The sequence below is a fragment of the Haliotis rufescens genome, unplaced genomic scaffold (genome assembly GCF_023055435.1).
Source record: "Haliotis rufescens isolate VD_foot unplaced genomic scaffold, xgHalRufe1.0.p SCAF_24, whole genome shotgun sequence".
NCBI lineage: Eukaryota > Metazoa > Mollusca > Gastropoda > Lepetellida > Haliotidae > Haliotis > Haliotis rufescens.
Window position 1 is genome coordinate 2,185,863 of NW_025963935.1, and position 21,259 is coordinate 2,207,121.

The 21,259-nt window shown below is 37.6% G+C and overlaps 1 protein-coding gene across 15 annotated transcripts in view; it reads left to right on the forward strand.

Annotated features, from left to right (window-relative positions):
* The window catches only part of LOC124127574 (ankyrin repeat domain-containing protein 50-like), a 436,330-nt gene that overhangs the window by 64,249 nt on the left and 350,822 nt on the right, over positions 1 to 21,259 (forward strand). For 3 of the 15 annotated variants that reach the window (XM_048401965.1, XM_046484362.2, XM_046484361.2), the window contains one exon: positions 225 to 778. The exons of the other annotated variants lie outside the window; for them this stretch is intronic. In XM_048401965.1, the coding sequence (XP_048257922.1) occupies positions 225 to 625 (401 nt within the window). In that variant the 3' untranslated portion in view covers positions 626 to 778. Of the gene's footprint in view, positions 1 to 224; positions 779 to 21,259 lie in introns of those variants that run through there. 15 annotated transcript variants of the gene reach the window in all.

Genomic DNA, 21,259 nt, shown 5'->3' on the forward strand with positions numbered 1-21,259 from the left:
ATAATGTTACAACAACTGGATGCAACAGAAAGATTCTAAACATTGACCACATAATCCTTGATTACATGAACCAGCTGTCGTCCTTCCCCTTGATCCTTGTGTTGTCAGCCATGTTGGAAGTGGTTGATGACGTGCCGTGTCACGTGTCACCACGTTGAGGTGTGAACCATGTAGATGTATGGCGAAGATGTCTGGAAGTGTACAGAGTTTACTTTGTGTTACAGCGACTCCATCACCAGCAGGCTGCGAGGACCTTTATGTCGCCATCAAGGCCGGGAACCTGGAGGAGGTGAAGCGGATCCTGTCTCGGGGCGTGGACGTCAACTGTAGGAGAGAGTGGGAGAGCAGGACACCGGTGATGGAGGCAGCAGTGAGGGGACACAGAGACGTGGTGGAGCTCCTGGTGAGTGAAGGGGCCGATGTGTCACTGATGGACGAGGACGGTAACAACACCCTTCACCTCGCCTGTGGTGGAGGAGACTTGGAGACAGTGAAGTTTGTGCTGTCTCTGCACGTGGTGGACATCGACGCCAGGGACAAGTGGGGGCGGACGGCGGCCTACCTGGCGAGAATCTATGGACATACGCGAGTGTTGGATCTCCTCGAGTCCCGCGGCGCTCAGTGACGTCAGTGTCGTGTTTGTGTGGACGATGGGGGGGGGGGGGTTGGAGACCTGTCAGTGACGTGGTGTGCCGTTCACGTCGTCGTGTGTACATATGTCTTTATTTACGTGAAACTGTTTGTTGTTTTCGGATGTGATTAAAACTTGTACAAACTTTGTCAGACATTTTGTCATTTGTTGTGTTTGGAAGTTCTCATGATCAGGTAAGAAAATTGTTAACTGAGTGTAAATAGAGATGATGTGTGATTGGTATGTAAGCACCGCACCTCGGGATATGTTCATGCATGTCGTTATATATTTCTGTGTTAGTTTTACGCCATAAGTTTGTAATTAATAGTGAAAAACACACAAAAAAGCTGTTTGTTTACATCTCACTGCACTCGGTGACCTCAGACCGAGCCGAGGTTCGCCCAGCTGACGTGGCGCCAAATGTACAATGACAGTGACGTAACACTGTCGATGACGTCACTGCATTCCAGCTTAGGTCTAAACACTAAAGCTGCCTTTTGTTTTCTCTGCTAAATACGATATCAGTAATAAGGGCGGCACAATACTGGCTTCACTGCATATGCAAGTACAGCACAGGCCTCATGTGGGCGATATAGATTAACAAATGGAGATGTGTTGCATATTATTGCTGCTGAAATTTAAAAAGAAATATTTCTGATTGGCGAGATATTTATTTTCTCTCTCCCATTTCACCATTTCAATCAAGCTTCTTCCCAGCGGGTGACACCTTCTTTACACTCTCGTCTCACGACTGACCAGATTCCCAGATGAATTTAGAGCTGTAGATAGGGTTTTGGTTATTTGTTGTTTTTTAACCAGGGGCAGGATTCCAGAGAGACTTTGAAGTCGAATAAAATTCAAAATACATCAGACACGCAGATACACTTCACAGTTTTGTATACTGTGAACTTTCCGCCATTTTAGATAGTGTTTACAAAATCACGTTTCACATGTACCGGTAATGAGACGTCTGTAACATTACGCGCATTTCAAACTCAGCTGTGATACATACATCCTTGAATTCCTCATTCATTTTAGAAACAAATGACACATGGTCTCTGTCATCAATACAAAGTGCCGAGATCAAATCAAGCAAAATAAGTAAGAAAACACCGCTGTGCACGAAAAACTGCACTTGCTTGAAATGTAAACAAAGCAAAATACATATTTTACAGTGTAGCATTTTCCCCTATTTTGAGCTATCCATTCGTCTATTTGTTCAGAATATGCATTGGAAGAGAATTATAGGAAGAATTAGGGAATTAAAAATAGATACATCGCTATGATTTGATATTTTTCAACAGAAATTGTCAAAGCTACCGTTCTGTGTGACGCCATGACTGACGCAAAATCACGCACAACGACAACAGTATTTATCGGAATTTCTGACTATTTCCGTTGGTTTCAATGAAAATATAACAACAAATAACAGTAAACAGATTGTCACACTGCAAACACGAACACGCCGTATATGGTCATTGGACGGAAAAACGACTAAAAATTCATTAAAATTGATTAATTGATCAGCGTCTAGAAAGTGTCCAGAAAAGGGTCGAGTTTTTCAAGCGTAACATGGACGGAAAAACGATGCTTTTTGCTCCGCCTTGTACAACTGTTAACGGCCAATCAGATAGCGCTGGTCCCCCGACGCACGTGATGCCCAAGGCTTCCTTTCGGAAGCTTTAGGTTTCGTATTTCTGGCATGCCTTGCTCTAGTATCTGTCGCGCGCAGTGCAGCGAGATTTGCTGATAAGCTAGTTTTAGGATATGTTACATGTTAATGGAATTCAGACACGCGCCAAGAAGTCAAACCAAACAATGTTACTAAGTTTATTGTGGTAACGGCTATGCACAGTTACCCCTATCGGATAATGGGTTGTGTTTCATTTGGTTATAACAATAACTAATTTGTTAATGTGAAGTTTACAAGATATACGACTTGGACGCGAGGTCGGTCACATGACGTTCTTCACGTGACTGTATTCTTGAAAAGGCGTAAACACTGACTACTTCCACATTCCTGGGGAAAACCCTTGGAATTCCCTGGTACGAATTCATACAGAAGCGTGGTTGCAAGCCCATTTAAGGATACCCTCGCTACAATCCATCCCAGAGAGAAAAAACACGAAAAAAATTCCAAACTGTCGCAGTGACAATTTACAGAAATCTATGAATTTACCTTAGTATCTATTTGACACATCTTCACAATCACCTTTCAATGATCGGCCAATTGATAAGTGATGCCAAAGGCTTGAAATAGCCACAGGTTAATTAACAACTTCGAAAATATCTCCCGTCACATTTATCGTGTCGGCCATTTTGACGTATAATACTTGATGTAAATGTATTACGACTCTCTGTCATTGTAATTGACTTACTGAGGTTATTCTGTAAAAGATCTTCTCATCTAATGAGGATATTGTTTGGAATATATTTCTTGTAAACATATTAAAACATATGTTCCTCGCTTTGGGGGAACTATTTTATTCCGGGGTGGCCCATTAAATCTAGTAGTAAGTCAAGGCACAATGCGTGATCTGTTATTTTATGTGTTTAAATTACGATTTGGGGCGTTATTAAAATACACTGACGCAAGTATATTCTTTCTTTTACATATTACATAACATCACTGCACAAAATATGAACAGTTGCAGTAACGCACTACGGTAATCGCATGAAACATAATTTTCAACTGTACAGTATTTCAGTATTTCAGTATTTCAGTTATATCATGGTGTATCAGACTGATGTGGGATAAAAATCCGAAGTGGTTCAGGTCATCCAATGGGTGTTCGGGAAAAGGTGAGCGTATCCTGCCACACAAGTCGCACCCGTCACAAACACATGCAAGGACAAGTCAATTGCTCACCTGAACAAAGCACGGAAACACACAATGATGCCCGTCCTCAGTTTTACCGAGCATGTAAATTATTTTGTCCGTCAAAAACATGGACGAGTATAAACAAAATGTTCATTCACGTAATACATGTCATACATTTGACAAAATGTATTGACTCGGAGCATTATTGTTAATCACAGCGTATGCAGTTGAACTCATCACCCATCCCATTATTGATAACCCTTCTTGAAGATCTATGAAATCAGAAGCTGCAACACTCTATCTTTTAACTGGCATGTCAGACTTCTATTTGATTACTCAGTTTTATTTGCATGGATTACTATGGGAGGGACATTGTCTCGTTGTCGCATTGTCGCATTGACGCCTTTACAAAAACAAGCAAAACGTGTCAAAATTAACAAAAGCGCGACAATTGGCCATTGGTCGCATTGTCGCGTGTTCGCATTGTCGCTCTTTGATAATCCTTTTCTTTATTTTACAAAAGGGCGACGATGCCGTAACGCGACATTTTCAAGGTCAAAATATGTCTCGTTGTCGCATTGTCGCCCAATCAGCAATGTGTTTAAAAGGCGTAAAGTTCAGTTATTGTTACAGTTACGAAGTTCAACCTGATAAATGTACGTCTTGAAATGAAAACACAAGTCCGTCCGCGAGTCCATAACGTTTTATTGTGAACTCTTCCCTAAAAGTGCTTAGTGTTCAACTCCCAGTTCCAAACACGTAGTACTTCCTCAATAATCCACATACCTCCAGTGCAGTGGCCTTCCGGAAGATCTTACTCTTGACCGTATTAGACAACTGACGAGTGCACGCCTGACCTGTGACCTCGTTGCAACCCTCGTGATGTGTTTGCCGAAGGGAGAGGTGTAGGAAATGTGTGCTCCAGCCCAGCGCAGAGCTCGCGACACACTGTATACTGATGTATACAGTACATTGCAGTTAATATACTGTATACTGCATGTGATACTTATTTGCGGAAATGTTGCAACTTTCAAGATTCAAGATTCAATTTGCATATATTTCATATACAACAGACCGCCGTCATATATCACTGGAATACTGCTGCGTTAAAACAAATTGTTTTCATAATGGAGCGCTGCAGTCATTTAAAATAGAACCGTATACATATGTACATGTAGTACCAACTCACTCTATTTGTTTCGAATATTCAGCAGAAAATATATTATTAACCAGGTCTTTGGGAAAAGATATCAGATTTTTTTTTAAAAGCAGCCACATAGGGATGATAAAGGATCCCTCGCTGATTAGGTTCTTGTTTACTTAAGAGCAGAGCTGGACATGTTAGATGATATAACCAAAATCCGGGAACTCCGGTGGGTGGCAAGCTGGTCTTGTTAGTGTATGGTATGAGCTGTGACGTTGACCCAAGAGAATAATGTAAAACATGAGACCAACTCAAGTCTATAATGTTTGGGAAAGTCTAGATTTCCACAGCTCTAGACTGAAATTAAGAATTGTTCTATGCTCCATTTTAATTGTATTATTTTCTTTTTGTAGACATGGATGGACGAACCAGGAAATAAATTGATGGAATATTAATATCACATGTTACCACTGATCCAGTTAAATTCATCACACAATAATAAATTAGTATTTGACATTACGGCATTTGATTATTAGGGCATGATCATGTACATGTTCACTGTAGTAATGTACACACCAGTAAACTTGATTATAATTTTTATCAAAGTGTAGCGCGGCATCAACGATTACTTTATGATATCCTCACTTGTCATCGATGTATTGACAATGGACGGCAATTCGAAATTCTTATGGATAGCTTCAATAGGGACAGCGCCGGTGTCAGTACAATTTTCCTAGTTAAAATAAGTATCTACAAAATATAATCTGAAGCAGACAAGAACAATATTTTTTTATTAATGCTTACTTTCATGGATAGAATTAAGGCAATCTAGGCTTGCCAAATAGTCCTCGACTTGAGCTGGATTCCTTTTAAATTTATTCTGTATGGTCTGGGAGACGAACGGGCGTCAGTATCGCATGAACTGGGACAGCCTTAATCAGTGTAATCGGATATGTTGTGGAGTTTCGGTTTTGGGCTGTTTGCTGAATATATAGAATTGCGAGTTATGTATACTCTGTATTCTCTCGTAATGGTAGCATATATATTTTCTATGTTGCTTTTTGAATTATCCACAAATAATGAGAACTACAATGTAAACCTCTCTCTAGAGATATGCAATACTACTACTGAAGGGCATATCTGAAAAATGGGACTTCTCGACAAATATTTCTTTCTTAAATACTACCCGTTACAGGCATTCTGATCATTATATCATACTTTGTACAGTTTAAAAGTCAAATAACGGCAAATTGTTTCTCTTTCTACATTTTGAATTAATTATATTTTCTGAAATAAAACCTTAGCATCAGATAGTGATATACACGAATATGATCTATCCTATTATAAATGAATTATCAATTTCGTATTATGAATTAGATAAACAGAAATATGATAGTAAAACAAATTATTTTAATCTATTCTTGTGAGTAGGTAACGAGAGATCTAGGCAACGCACTAACGTAGCCATTTATGAAAAATGAAATATTAAAAGTTTAGGGGTTTGAACATGCACATTGAATGACAGGGAAGAAAGAAACGCAATAATTAAATTATGAATCAAATTATGTTATAAATATAACAGAATATTTAGAAAATATAAGTTTAATTTCTCATTGTTGGAAGGTGTTTAATAATTATATAGATTTTGTTTGATTGTTTGTTGTTTAACGCCGCACTCAGCAATATACCAGCTATATGACGGTGGTTCGTAAATAATCCAGTCTGGACCAAACAATTTAGTCATTATCATCAAGAGCACCGATCTACGCATTTGGGATACGATGACATGCATCAACCAAGTCAGCGAGCCAAGTCGCCTTCATACAAGCATGGGTTGTTGAATGCCTATTCTAACCCGGATCTTCACGGGTATGTTTTTAAATAATAAGGTACAATGAAATTCTGTATATGTCCATAATAAGTGTGTATAAGTAGATGGATAATATGTCCATACACGCCAAGTAAATGGTATATGCATTAATTTAAATGCAAATGATTCAATGATGAATTCTTTCACAAGTCCATATTTCAAGGCATGTATTTGATATAAATAACAACTCCACAAAAGCTACACAATGGCAACAAAACGGTACCAGCATCACAGATACCAATAATACATGAGATACATATAATTACTTTAAAGTTAAAACATGTATCTAAATAGAAAATTAGAAGGATACACTTCCGACATTTTTCGTATTTTGTTTTCGTTTGGAGAGAGAAGTTGTGATTGGTATCTGATGGGTGCAAACAGGTGTTCCCTTCCGCCCAGGCCTTACGGCAATGCTATAGCCAAAAATGAAACAAGCCTTGTTCAACAGGTTCAGACTCAAATTTCTATCCCACTTGGGCTCCTTTTAAATTTAAATATAATTTCTCGTGAAGAAATGAAATATTACAGCACTGGTGAATAGGTTATATGCGCATGTCAGCGTCGATCCTATAATATCCTTTTATGCAAAATACATATATACTGATGAATTAAGGTAGTAATACTACGCAAATATATGTCCAGATGCATACATCAGTATCATCTCGTGATCATAATTCGTGCTTTGAGCCCTTTTTCTACCGGAGATTCTGGGGTGTTACATCACACCAGAAAGCCAGGTCCAAATTCAAGTCATAATTTCATGGTCCGTCTTGTATGTTGGAAACCATATCGCAATATGGCTAAATATTGCTGAACGTGGTATTAACCCGATTACTCACATAATTATTCCATTTTCTACAGTCATCTACGAACACTATCTTTAAGGAGGTATATCTGTATCATCCAAATGTCCATACATATATGTCCACATTTATATGTATAAAGCAAGTCGTCCTGCACTCTTACTTAAAAGGTAAATGTTAAGCATTTCCTCTGTATGGATTTATATAATGTAATATCGTTTTAATGTAATGCTGATGCAGTAAACGTACCACATTTCACCATTTCAATCAAGCTTCTTCCCAGCGGGTGACACCTTCTTTACACTCTCGTCTCACGACTGACCAGATTCCCAGATGAATTTAGAGCTGTAGATAGGGTTTTGGTTATTTGTTGTTTTTTAACCAGGGGCAGGATTCCAGAGAGACTTTGAAGTCGAATAAAATTCAAAATACATCAGACACGCAGATACACTTCACAGTTTTGTATACTGTGAACTTTCCGCCATTTTAGATAGTGTTTACAAAATCACGTTTCACATGTACCGGTAATGAGACGTCTGTAACATTACGCGCATTTCAAACTCAGCTGTGATACATACATCCTTGAATTCCTCATTCATTTTAGAAACAAATGACACATGGTCTCTGTCATCAATACAAAGTGCCGAGATCAAATCAAGCAAAATAAGTAAGAAAACACCGCTGTGCACGAAAAACTGCACTTGCTTGAAATGTAAACAAAGCAAAATACATATTTTACAGTGTAGCATTTTCCCCTATTTTGAGCTATCCATTCGTCTATTTGTTCAGAATATGCATTGGAAGAGAATTATAGGAAGAATTAGGGAATTAAAAATAGATACATCGCTATGATTTGATATTTTTCAACAGAAATTGTCAAAGCTACCGTTCTGTGTGACGCCATGACTGACGCAAAATCACGCACAACGACAACAGTATTTATCGGAATTTCTGACTATTTCCGTTGGTTTCAATGAAAATATAACAACAAATAACAGTAAACAGATTGTCACACTGCAAACACGAACACGCCGTATATGGTCATTGGACGGAAAAACGACTAAAAATTCATTAAAATTGATTAATTGATCAGCGTCTAGAAAGTGTCCAGAAAAGGGTCGAGTTTTTCAAGCGTAACATGGACGGAAAAACGATGCTTTTTGCTCCGCCTTGTACAACTGTTAACGGCCAATCAGATAGCGCTGGTCCCCCGACGCACGTGATGCCCAAGGCTTCCTTTCGGAAGCTTTAGGTTTCGTATTTCTGGCATGCCTTGCTCTAGTATCTGTCGCGCGCAGTGCAGCGAGATTTGCTGATAAGCTAGTTTTAGGATATGTTACATGTTAATGGAATTCAGACACGCGCCAAGAAGTCAAACCAAACAATGTTACTAAGTTTATTGTGGTAACGGCTATGCACAGTTACCCCTATCGGATAATGGGTTGTGTTTCATTTGGTTATAACAATAACTAATTTGTTAATGTGAAGTTTACAAGATATACGACTTGGACGCGAGGTCGGTCACATGACGTTCTTCACGTGACTGTATTCTTGAAAAGGCGTAAACACTGACTACTTCCACATTCCTGGGGAAAACCCTTGGAATTCCCTGGTACGAATTCATACAGAAGCGTGGTTGCAAGCCCATTTAAGGATACCCTCGCTACAACCCATCCCAGAGAGAAAAAACACGAAAAAAATTCCAAACTGTCGCAGTGACAAGTTACAGAAATCTATGAATTTACCTTAGTATCTATTTGACACATCTTCACAATCACCTTTCAATGATCGGCCAATTGATAAGTGATGCCAAAGGCTTGAAATAGCCACAGGTTAATTAACAACTTCGAAAATATCTCCCGTCACATTTATCGTGTCGGCCATTTTGACGTATAATACTTGATGTAAATGTATTACGACTCTCTGTCATTGTAATTGACTTACTGAGGTTATTCTGTAAAAGATCTTCTCATCTAATGAGGATATTGTTTGGAATATATTTCTTGTAAACATATTAAAACATATGTTCCTCGCTTTGGGGGGAACTATTTTATTCCGGGGTGGCCAATTAAATCTAGTAGTAAGTCAAGGCACAATGCGTGATCTGTTATTTTATGTGTTTAAATTACGATTTGGGGCGTTATTAAAATACACTGACGCAAGTATATTCTTTCTTTTACATATTACATAACATCACTGCACAAAATATGAACAGTTGCAGTAACGCACTACGGTAATCGCATGAAACATAATTTTCAACTGTACAGTATTTCAGTATTTCAGTATTTCAGTTATATCATGGTGTATCAGACTGATGTGGGATAAAAATCCGAAGTGGTTCAGGTCATCCAATGGGTGTTCGGGAAAAGGTGAGCGTATCCTGCCACACAAGTCGCACCCGTCACAAACACATGCAAGGACAAGTCAATTGTTCACCTGAACAAAGCACGGAAACACACAATGATGCCCGTCCTCAGTTTTACCGAGCATGTAAATTATTTTGTCCGTCAAAAACATGGACGAGTATAAACAAAATGTTCATTCACGTAATACATGTCATACATTTGACAAAATGTATTGACTCGGAGCATTATTGTTAATCACAGCGTATGCAGTTGAACTCATCACCCATCCCATTATTGATAACCCTTCTTGAAGATCTATGAAATCAGAAGCTGCAACACTCTATCTTTTAACTGGCATGTCAGACTTCTATTTGATTACTCAGTTTTATTTGCATGGATTACTATGGGAGGGACATTGTCTCGTTGTCGCATTGTCGCATTGACGCCTTTACAAAAACAAGCAAAACGTGTCAAAATTAACAAAAGCGCGACAATTGGCCATTGGTCGCATTGTCGCGTGTTCGCATTGTCGCTCTTTGATAATCCTTTTCTTTATTTTACAAAAGGGCGACGATGCCGTAACGCGACATTTTCAAGGTCAAAATATGTCTCGTTGTCGCATTGTCGCCCAATCAGCAATGTGTTTAAAAGGCGTAAAGTTCAGTTATTGTTACAGTTACGAAGTTCAACCTGATAAATGTACGTCTTGAAATGAAAACACAAGTCCGTCCGCGAGTCCATAACGTTTTATTGTGAACTCTTCCCTAAAAGTGCTTAGTGTTCAACTCCCAGTTCCAAACACGTAGTACTTCCTCAATAATCCACATACCTCCAGTGCAGTGGCCTTCCGGAAGATCTTACTCTTGACCGTATTAGACAACTGACGAGTGCACGCCTGACCTGTGACCTCGTTGCAACCCTCGTGATGTGTTTGCCGAAGGGAGAGGTGTAGGAAATGTGTGCTCCAGCCCAGCGCAGAGCTCGCGACACACTGTATACTGATGTATACAGTACATTGCAGTTAATATACTGTATACTGCATGTGATACTTATTTGCGGAAATGTTGCAACTTTCAAGATTCAAGATTCAATTTGCATATATTTCATATACAACAGACCGCCGTCATATATCACTGGAATACTGCTGCGTTAAAACAAATTGTTTTCATAATGGAGCGCTGCAGTCATTTAAAATAGAACCGTATACATATGTACATGTAGTACCAACTCACTCTATTTGTTTCGAATATTCAGCAGAAAATATATTATTAACCAGGTCTTTGGGAAAAGATATCAGATTTTTTTTTAAAAGCAGCCACATAGGGATGATAAAGGATCCCTCGCTGATTAGGTTCTTGTTTACTTAAGAGCAGAGCTGGACATGTTAGATGATATAACCAAAATCCGGGAACTCCGGTGGGTGGCAAGCTGGTCTTGTTAGTGTATGGTATGAGCTGTGACGTTGACCCAAGAGAATAATGTAAAACATGAGACCAACTCAAGTCTATAATGTTTGGGAAAGTCTAGATTTCCACAGCTCTAGACTGAAATTAAGAATTGTTCTATGCTCCATTTTAATTGTATTATTTTCTTTTTGTAGACATGGATGGACGAACCAGGAAATAAATTGATGGAATATTAATATCACATGTTACCACTGATCCAGTTAAATTCATCACACAATAATAAATTAGTATTTGACATTACGGCATTTGATTATTAGGGCATGATCATGTACATGTTCACTGTAGTAATGTACACACCAGTAAACTTGATTATAATTTTTATCAAAGTGTAGCGCGGCATCAACGACTACTTTATGATATCCTCACTTGTCATCGATGTATTGACAATGGACGGCAATTCGAAATTCTTATGGATAGCTTCAATAGGGACAGCGCCGGTGTCAGTACAATTTTCCTAGTTAAAATAAGTATCTACAAAATATAATCTGAAGCAGACAAGAACAATATTTTTTTATTAATGCTTACTTTCATGGATAGAATTAAGGCAATCTAGGCTTGCCAAATAGTCCTCGACTTGAGCTGGATTCCTTTTAAATTTATTCTGTATGGTCTGGGAGACGAACGGGCGTCAGTATCGCATGAACTGGGACAGCCTTAATCAGTGTAATCGGATATGTTGTGGAGTTTCGGTTTGGGGCTGTTTGCTGAATATATAGAATTGCGAGTTATGTATACTCTGTATTCTCTCGTAATGGTAGCATATATATTTTCTATGTTGCTTTTTGAATTATCCACAAATAATGAGAACTACAATGTAAACCTCTCTCTGGAGATATGCAATACTACTACTGAAGGGCATATCTGAAAAATGGGACTTCTCGACAAATATTTCTTTCTTAAATACTACCCGTTACAGGCATTCTGATCATTATATCATACTTTGTACAGTTTAAAAGTCAAATAACGGCAAATTGTTTCTCTTTCTACATTTTGAATTAATTATATTTTCTGAAATAAAACCTTAGCATCAGATAGTGATATACACGAATATGATCTATCCTATTATAAATGAATTATCAATTTCGTATTATGAATTAGATAAACAGAAATATGATAGTAAAACAAATTATGTTAATCTATTCTTGTGAGTAGGTAACGAGAGATCTAGGCAACGCACTAACGTAGCCATTTATGAAAAATGAAATATTAAAAGTTTAGGGGTTTGAACATGCACATTGAATGACAGGGAAGAAAGAAACGCAATAATTAAATTATGAATCAAATTATGTTATAAATATAACAGAATATTTAGAAAATATAAGTTTAATTTCTCATTGTTGGAAGGTGTTTAATAATTATATAGATTTTGTTTGATTGTTTGTTGTTTAACGCCGCACTCAGCAATATACCAGCTATATGACGGTGGTTCGTAAATAATCCAGTCTGGACCAAACAATTTAGGCATTATCATCAAGAGCACCGATCTACGCATTTGGGATACGATGACATGCATCAACCAAGTCAGCGAGCCAAGTCGCCTTCATACAAGCATGGGTTGTTGAATGCCTATTCTAACCCGGATCTTCACGGGTATGTTTTTAAATAATAAGGTACAATGAAATTCTGTATATGTCCATAATAAGTGTGTATAAGTAGATGGATAATATGTCCATACACGCCAAGTAAATGGTATATGCATTAATTTAAATGCAAATGATTCAATGATGAATTCTTTCACAAGTCCATATTTCAAGGCATGTATTTGATATAAATAACAACTCCACAAAAGCTACACAATGGCAACAAAACGGTACCAGCATCACAGATACCAATAATACATGAGATACATATAATTACTTTAAAGTTAAAACATGTATCTAAATAGAAAATTAGAAGGATACACTTCCGACATTTTTCGTATTTTGTTTTCGTTTGGAGAGAGAAGTTGTGATTGGTATCTGATGGGTGCAAACAGGTGTTCCCTTCCGCCCAGGCCTTACGGCAATGCTATAGCCAAAAATGAAACAAGGTTCAACAGGTTCAGACTCAAATTTCTATCCCACTTGGGCTCCTTTTAAATTTAAATATAATTTCTCGTGAAGAAATGAAATATTACAGCACTGGTGAATAGGTTATATGCGCATGTCAGCGTCGATCCTATAATATCCTTTTATGCAAAATACATATATACTGATGAATTAAGGTAGTAATACTACGCAAATATATGTCCAGATGCATACATCAGTATCATCTCGTGATCATAATTCGTGCTTTGAGCCCTTTTTCTACCGGAGATTCTGGGGTGTTACATCACACCAGAAAGCCAGGTCCAAATTCAAGTCATAATTTCATGGTCCGTCTTGTATGTTGGAAACCATATCGCAATATGGCTAAATATTGCTGAACGTGGTATTAACCCGATTACTCACATAATTATTCCATTTTCTACAGTCATCTACGAACACTATCTTTAAGGAGGTATATCTGTATCATCCAAATGTCCATACATATATGTCCACATTTATATGTATAAAGCAAGTCGTCCTGCACTCTTACTTAAAAGGTAAATGTTAAGCATTTCCTCTGTATGGATTTATATAATGTAATATCGTTTTAATGTAATGCTGATGCAGTAAACGTACCACATTTCACCATTTCAATCAAGCTTCTTCCCAGCGGGTGACACCTTCTTTACACTCTCGTCTCACGACTGACCAGATTCCCAGATGAATTTAGAGCTGTAGATAGGGTTTTGGTTATTTGTTGTTTTTTAACCAGGGGCAGGATTCCAGAGAGACTTTGAAGTCGAATAAAATTCAAAATACATCAGACACGCAGATACACTTCACAGTTTTGTATACTGTGAACTTTCCGCCATTTTAGATAGTGTTTACAAAATCACGTTTCACATGTACCGGTAATGAGACGTCTGTAACATTACGCGCATTTCAAACTCAGCTGTGATACATACATCCTTGAATTCCTCATTCATTTTAGAAACAAATGACACATGGTCTCTGTCATCAATACAAAGTGCCGAGATCAAATCAAGCAAAATAAGTAAGAAAACACCGCTGTGCACGAAAAACTGCACTTGCTTGAAATGTAAACAAAGCAAAATACATATTTTACAGTGTAGCATTTTCCCCTATTTTGAGCTATCCATTCGTCTATTTGTTCAGAATATGCATTGGAAGAGAATTATAGGAAGAATTAGGGAATTAAAAATAGATACATCGCTATGATTTGATATTTTTCAACAGAAATTGTCAAAGCTACCGTTCTGTGTGACGCCATGACTGACGCAAAATCACGCACAACGACAACAGTATTTATCGGAATTTCTGACTATTTCCGTTGGTTTCAATGAAAATATAACAACAAATAACAGTAAACAGATTGTCACACTGCAAACACGAACACGCCGTATATGGTCATTGGACGGAAAAACGACTAAAAATTCATTAAAATTGATTAATTGATCAGCGTCTAGAAAGTGTCCAGAAAAGGGTCGAGTTTTTCAAGCGTAACATAGACGGAAAAACGATGCTTTTTGCTCCGCCTTGTACAACTGTTAACGGCCAATCAGATAGCGCTGGTCCCCCGACGCACGTGATGCCCAAGGCTTCCTTTCGGAAGCTTTAGGTTTCGTATTTCTGGCATGCCTTGCTCTAGTATCTGTCGCGCGCAGTGCAGCGAGATTTGCTGATAAGCTAGTTTTAGGATATGTTACATGTTAATGGAATTCAGACACGCGCCAAGAAGTCAAACCAAACAATGTTACTAAGTTTATTGTGGTAACGGCTATGCACAGTTACCCCTATCGGATAATGGGTTGTGTTTCATTTGGTTATAACAATAACTAATTTGTTAATGTGAAGTTTACAAGATATACGACTTGGACGCGAGGTCGGTCACATGACGTTCTTCACGTGACTGTATTCTTGAAAAGGCGTAAACACTGACTACTTCCACATTCCTGGGGAAAACCCTTGGAATTCCCTGGTACGAATTCATACAGAAGCGTGGTTGCAAGCCCATTTAAGGATACCCTCGCTACAACCCATCCCAGAGAGAAAAAACACGAAAAAAATTCCAAACTGTCGCAGTGACAAGTTACAGAAATCTATGAATTTACCTTAGTATCTATTTGACACATCTTCACAATCACCTTTCAATGATCGGCCAATTGATAAGTGATGCCAAAGGCTTGAAATAGCCACAGGTTAATTAACAACTTCGAAAATATCTCCCGTCACATTTATCGTGTCGGCCATTTTGACGTATAATACTTGATGTAAATGTATTACGACTCTCTGTCATTGTAATTGACTTACTGAGGTTATTCTGTAAAAGATCTTCTCATCTAATGAGGATATTGTTTGGAATATATTTCTTGTAAACATATTAAAACATATGTTCCTCGCTTTGGGGGGAACTATTTTATTCCGGGGTGGCCAATTAAATCTAGTAGTAAGTCAAGGCACAATGCGTGATCTGTTATTTTATGTGTTTAAATTACGATTTGGGGCGTTATTAAAATACACTGACGCAAGTATATTCTTTCTTTTACATATTACATAACATCACTGCACAAAATATGAACAGTTGCAGTAACGCACTACGGTAATCGCATGAAACATAATTTTCAACTGTACAGTATTTCAGTATTTCAGTATTTCAGTTATATCATGGTGTATCAGACTGATGTGGGATAAAAATCCGAAGTGGTTCAGGTCATCCAATGGGTGTTCGGGAAAAGGTGAGCGTATCCTGCCACACAAGTCGCACCCGTCACAAACACATGCAAGGACAAGTCAATTGTTCACCTGAACAAAGCACGGAAACACACAATGATGCCCGTCCTCAGTTTTACCGAGCATGTAAATTATTTTGTCCGTCAAAAACATGGACGAGTATAAACAAAATGTTCATTCACGTAATACATGTCATACATTTGACAAAATGTATTGACTCGGAGCATTATTGTTAATCACAGCGTATGCAGTTGAACTCATCACCCATCCCATTATTGATAACCCTTCTTGAAGATCTATGAAATCAGAAGCTGCAACACTCTATCTTTTAACTGGCATGTCAGACTTCTATTTGATTACTCAGTTTTATTTGCATGGATTACTATGGGAGGGACATTGTCTCGTTGTCGCATTGTCGCATTGACGCCTTTACAAAAACAAGCAAAACGTGTCAAAATTAACAAAAGCGCGACAATTGGCCATTGGTCGCATTGTCGCGTGTTCGCATTGTCGCTCTTTGATAATCCTTTTCTTTATTTTACAAAAGGGCGACGATGCCGTAACGCGACATTTTCAAGGTCAAAATATGTCTCGTTGTCGCATTGTCGCCCAATCAGCAATGTGTTTAAAAGGCGTAAAGTTCAGTTATTGTTACAGTTACGAAGTTCAACCTGATAAATGTACGTCTTGAAATGAAAACACAAGTCCGTCCGCGAGTCCATAACGTTTTATTGTGAACTCTTCCCTAAAAGTGCTTAGTGTTCAACTCCCAGTTCCAAACACGTAGTACTTCCTCAATAATCCACATACCTCCAGTGCAGTGGCCTTCCGGAAGATCTTACTCTTGACCGTATTAGACAACTGACGAGTGCACGCCTGACCTGTGACCTCGTTGCAACCCTCGTGATGTGTTTGCCGAAGGGAGAGGTGTAGGAAATGTGTGCTCCAGCCCAGCGCAGAGCTCGCGACACACTGTATACTGATGTATACAGTACATTGCAGTTAATATACTGTATACTGCATGTGATACTTATTTGCGGAAATGTTGCAACTTTCAAGATTCAAGATTCAATTTGCATATATTTCATATACAACAGACCGCCGTCATATATCACTGGAATACTGCTGCGTTAAAACAAATTGTTTTCATAATGGAGCGCTGCAGTCATTTAAAATAGAACCGTATACATATGTACATGTAGTACCAACTCACTCTATTTGTTTCGAATATTCAGCAGAAAATATATTATTAACCAGGTCTTTGGGAAAAGATATCAGATTTTTTTTTAAAAGCAGCCACATAGGGATGATAAAGGATCCCTCGCTGATTAGGTTCTTGTTTACTTAAGAGCAGAGCTGGACATGTTAGATGATATAACCAAAATCCGGGAACTCCGGTGGGTGGCAAGCTGGTCTTGTTAGTGTATGGTATGAGCTGTGACGTTGACCCAAGAGAATAATGTAAAACATGAGACCAACTCAAGTCTATAATGTTTGGGAAAGTCTAGATTTCCACAGCTCTAGACTGAAATTAAGAATTGTTCTATGCTCCATTTTAATTGTATTATTTTCTTTTTGTAGACATGGATGGACGAACCAGGAAATAAATTGATGGAATATTAATATCACATGTTACCACTGATCCAGTTAAATTCATCACACAATAATAAATTAGTATTTGACATTACGGCATTTGATTATTAGGGCATGATCATGTACATGTTCACTGTAGTAATGTACACACCAGTAAACTTGATTATAATTTTTATCAAAGTGTAGCGCGGCATCAACGACTACTTTATGATATCCTCACTTGTCATCGATGTATTGACAATGGACGGCAATTCGAAATTCTTATGGATAGCTTCAATAGGGACAGCGCCGGTGTCAGTACAATTTTCCTAGTTAAAATAAGTATCTACAAAATATAATCTGAAGCAGACAAGAACAATATTTTTTTATTAATGCTTACTTTCATGGATAGAATTAAGGCAATCTAGGCTTGCCAAATAGTCCTCGACTTGAGCTGGATTCCTTTTAAATTTATTCTGTATGGTCTGGGAGACGAACGGGCGTCAGTATCGCATGAACTGGGACAGCCTTAATCAGTGTAATCGGATATGTTGTGGAGTTTCGGTTTTGGGCTGTTTGCTGAATATATAGAATTGCGAGTTATGTATACTCTGTATTCTCTCGTAATGGTAGCATATATATTTTCTATGTTGCTTTTTGAATTATCCACAAATAATGAGAACTACAATGTAAACCTCTCTCTGGAGATATGCAATACTACTACTGAAGGGCATATCTGAAAAATGGGACTTCTCGACAAATATTTCTTTCTTAAATACTACCCGTTACAGGCATTCTGATCATTATATCATACTTTGTACAGTTTAAAAGTCAAATAACGGCAAATTGTTTCTCTTTCTACATTTTGAATTAATTATATTTTCTGAAATAAAACCTTAGCATCAGATAGTGATATACACGAATATGATCTATCCTATTATAAATGAATTATCAATTTCGTATTATGAATTAGATAAACAGAAATATGATAGTAAAACAAATTATGTTAATCTATTCTTGTGAGTAGGTAACGAGAGATCTAGGCAACGCACTAACGTAGCCATTTATGAAAAATGAAATATTAAAAGTTTAGGGGTTTGAACATGCACATTGAATGACAGGGAAGAAAGAAACGCAATAATTAAATTATGAATCAAATTATGTTATAAATATAACAGAATATTTAGAAAATATAAGTTTAATTTCTCATTGTTGGAAGGTGTTTAATAATTATATAGATTTTGTTTGATTGTTTGTTGTTTAACGCCGCACTCAGCAATATACCAGCTATATGACGGTGGTTCGTAAATAATCCAGTCTGGACCAAACAATTTAGGCATTATCATCAAGAGCACCGATCTACGCATTTGGGATACGATGACATGCATCAACCAAGTCAGCGAGCCAAGTCGCCTTCATACAAGCATGGGTTGTTGAATGCCTATTCTAACCCGGATCTTCACGGGTATGTTTTTAAATAATAAGGTACAATGAAATTCTGTATATGTCCATAATAAGTGTGTATAAGTAGATGGATAATATGTCCATACACGCCAAGTAAATGGTATATGCATTAATTTAAATGCAAATGATTCAATGATGAATTCTTTCACAAGTCCATATTTCAAGGCATGTATTTGATATAAATAACAACTCCACAAAAGCTACACAATGGCAACAAAACGGTACCAGCATCACAGATACCAATAATACATGAGATACATATAATTACTTTAAAGTTAAAACATGTATCTAAATAGAAAATTAGAAGGATACACTTCCGACATTTTTCGTATTTTGTTTTCGTTTGGAGAGAGAAGTTGTGATTGGTATCTGATGGGTGCAAACAGGTGTTCCCTTCCGCCCAGGCCTTACGGCAATGCTATAGCCAAAAATGAAACAAGCCTTGTTCAACAGGTTCAGACTCAAATTTCTATCCCACTTGGGCTCCTTTTAAATTTAAATATAATTTCTCGTGAAGAAATGAAATATTACAGCACTGGTGAATAGGTTATATGCGCATGTCAGCGTCGATCCTATAATATCCTTTTATGCAAAATACATATATACTGATGAATTAAGGTAGTAATACTACGCAAATATATGTCCAGATGCATACATCAGTATCATCTCGTGATCATAATTCGTGCTTTGAGCCCTTTTTCTACCGGAGATTCTGGGGTGTTACATCACACCAGAAAGCCAGGTCCAAATTCAAGTCATAATTTCATGGTCCGTCTTGTATGTTGGAAACCATATCGCAATATGGCTAAATATTGCTGAACGTGGTATTAACCCGATTACTCACATAATTATTCCATTTTCTACAGTCATCTACGAACACTATCTTTAAGGAGGTATATCTGTATCATCCAAATGTCCATACATATATGTCCACATTTATATGTATAAAGCAAGTCGTCCTGCACTCTTACTTAAAAGGTAAATGTTAAGCATTTCCTCTGTATGGATTTATATAATGTAATATCGTTTTAATGTAATGCTGATGCAGTAAACGTACCACAGACCTAATGCTAGAATAACATCTAATTTCTGAATGAACATATTTTACAGACAAAAACAACAGTTGTTTAAACAATACTTATAAAATATAAGAACAAGGAGCCAAGAGCCAAATATTGGGCTGTGTTGGACATACTTGTTTCGGGGTCTTATGACAGACAAACCTGAAGTATAAAGATAAGTAAGTATAGATGTTGTAGATATTCAAATATGTTCGTGATTAACCCAAACTTGAAAAATATTGAAAGATGAGTGGTAACTATTTATGCCAATATTTCAATTAGAATGAGAGCACATCAGGAAAGCATGGTGCTTTAATATACGTATCTTGTTAACCCAATATTCTTTTTTAAGTAAGAGCAGCATGTATTTCGAGAGTATAGGTTTGGTGCGTGACTTATCACACAGTTCTTTCAGAAAGTGTGCATATTCTGTTTATCGGCAATAAATAACATAAGACGATTCATACGGGTAGATACGATTTACTTCAGAACTAGTATAGATTATTTAAGGTTAGGGGGAAATGTATGTAATTAACAGAACTTTGGCCGGGTTTGAAGGATTTGGGTCCTGGCTTTGGCTTTGTGTTGGACGTGTAGACGGCATTTCCAGGTTTGACGTATCAATGACTAAAATGATGTCAGATGCAATTCTCTGCCATTTCGGGTGAACAATTGGCTTGCCTTTGGATGTGTTTTGTGGCGGGTGCCACTAGTGGATCGGAATGAGCTCGCGTTTTTGCGAGCATCCAATGTCATCATTTATTATGATGAATCATGAAACATGCTCCTGATGTTGTCGCAATGTTGCAGTTGGCGCTACTTTTGTCAAGGGTTTCTCATGATAATGGAAATGCTTATGTCGCTTTTGTTGACGGATAAACATGACAAGATATAATGTTAGTGTACATGGTTGTGTAATTAAGAAACAACCGACGAGTGGGAGTTGTTTATTGTACGATAAACAACAACCGAGACTCGTTTATTTCTATATGAGATATCAACATTACGTAAGCCTCTTTTGGGGTGTTAAATTAGGAAAAAATACATGCTTTACAATATTTACCCGTACTAATGATGATTCCTTGAATAGAATCCGACAGCGGCCATGCTAGATAGATCCATTTTAGGATTTGAGTTTGGTCCCGCATATTCTCACAATTTTCTTGTCAATCATCTGTACCTTTTCTCCCAATACCGATTGTCATATCACTCTCACTTTCGGATTCACAAGCAACATTTATTGGGAACAACTCACTAGACACATATCTCTCAAAAATAAGGTCAAATTTACAAATTTTACTTTTCAAGTTGCGAGTGCATGT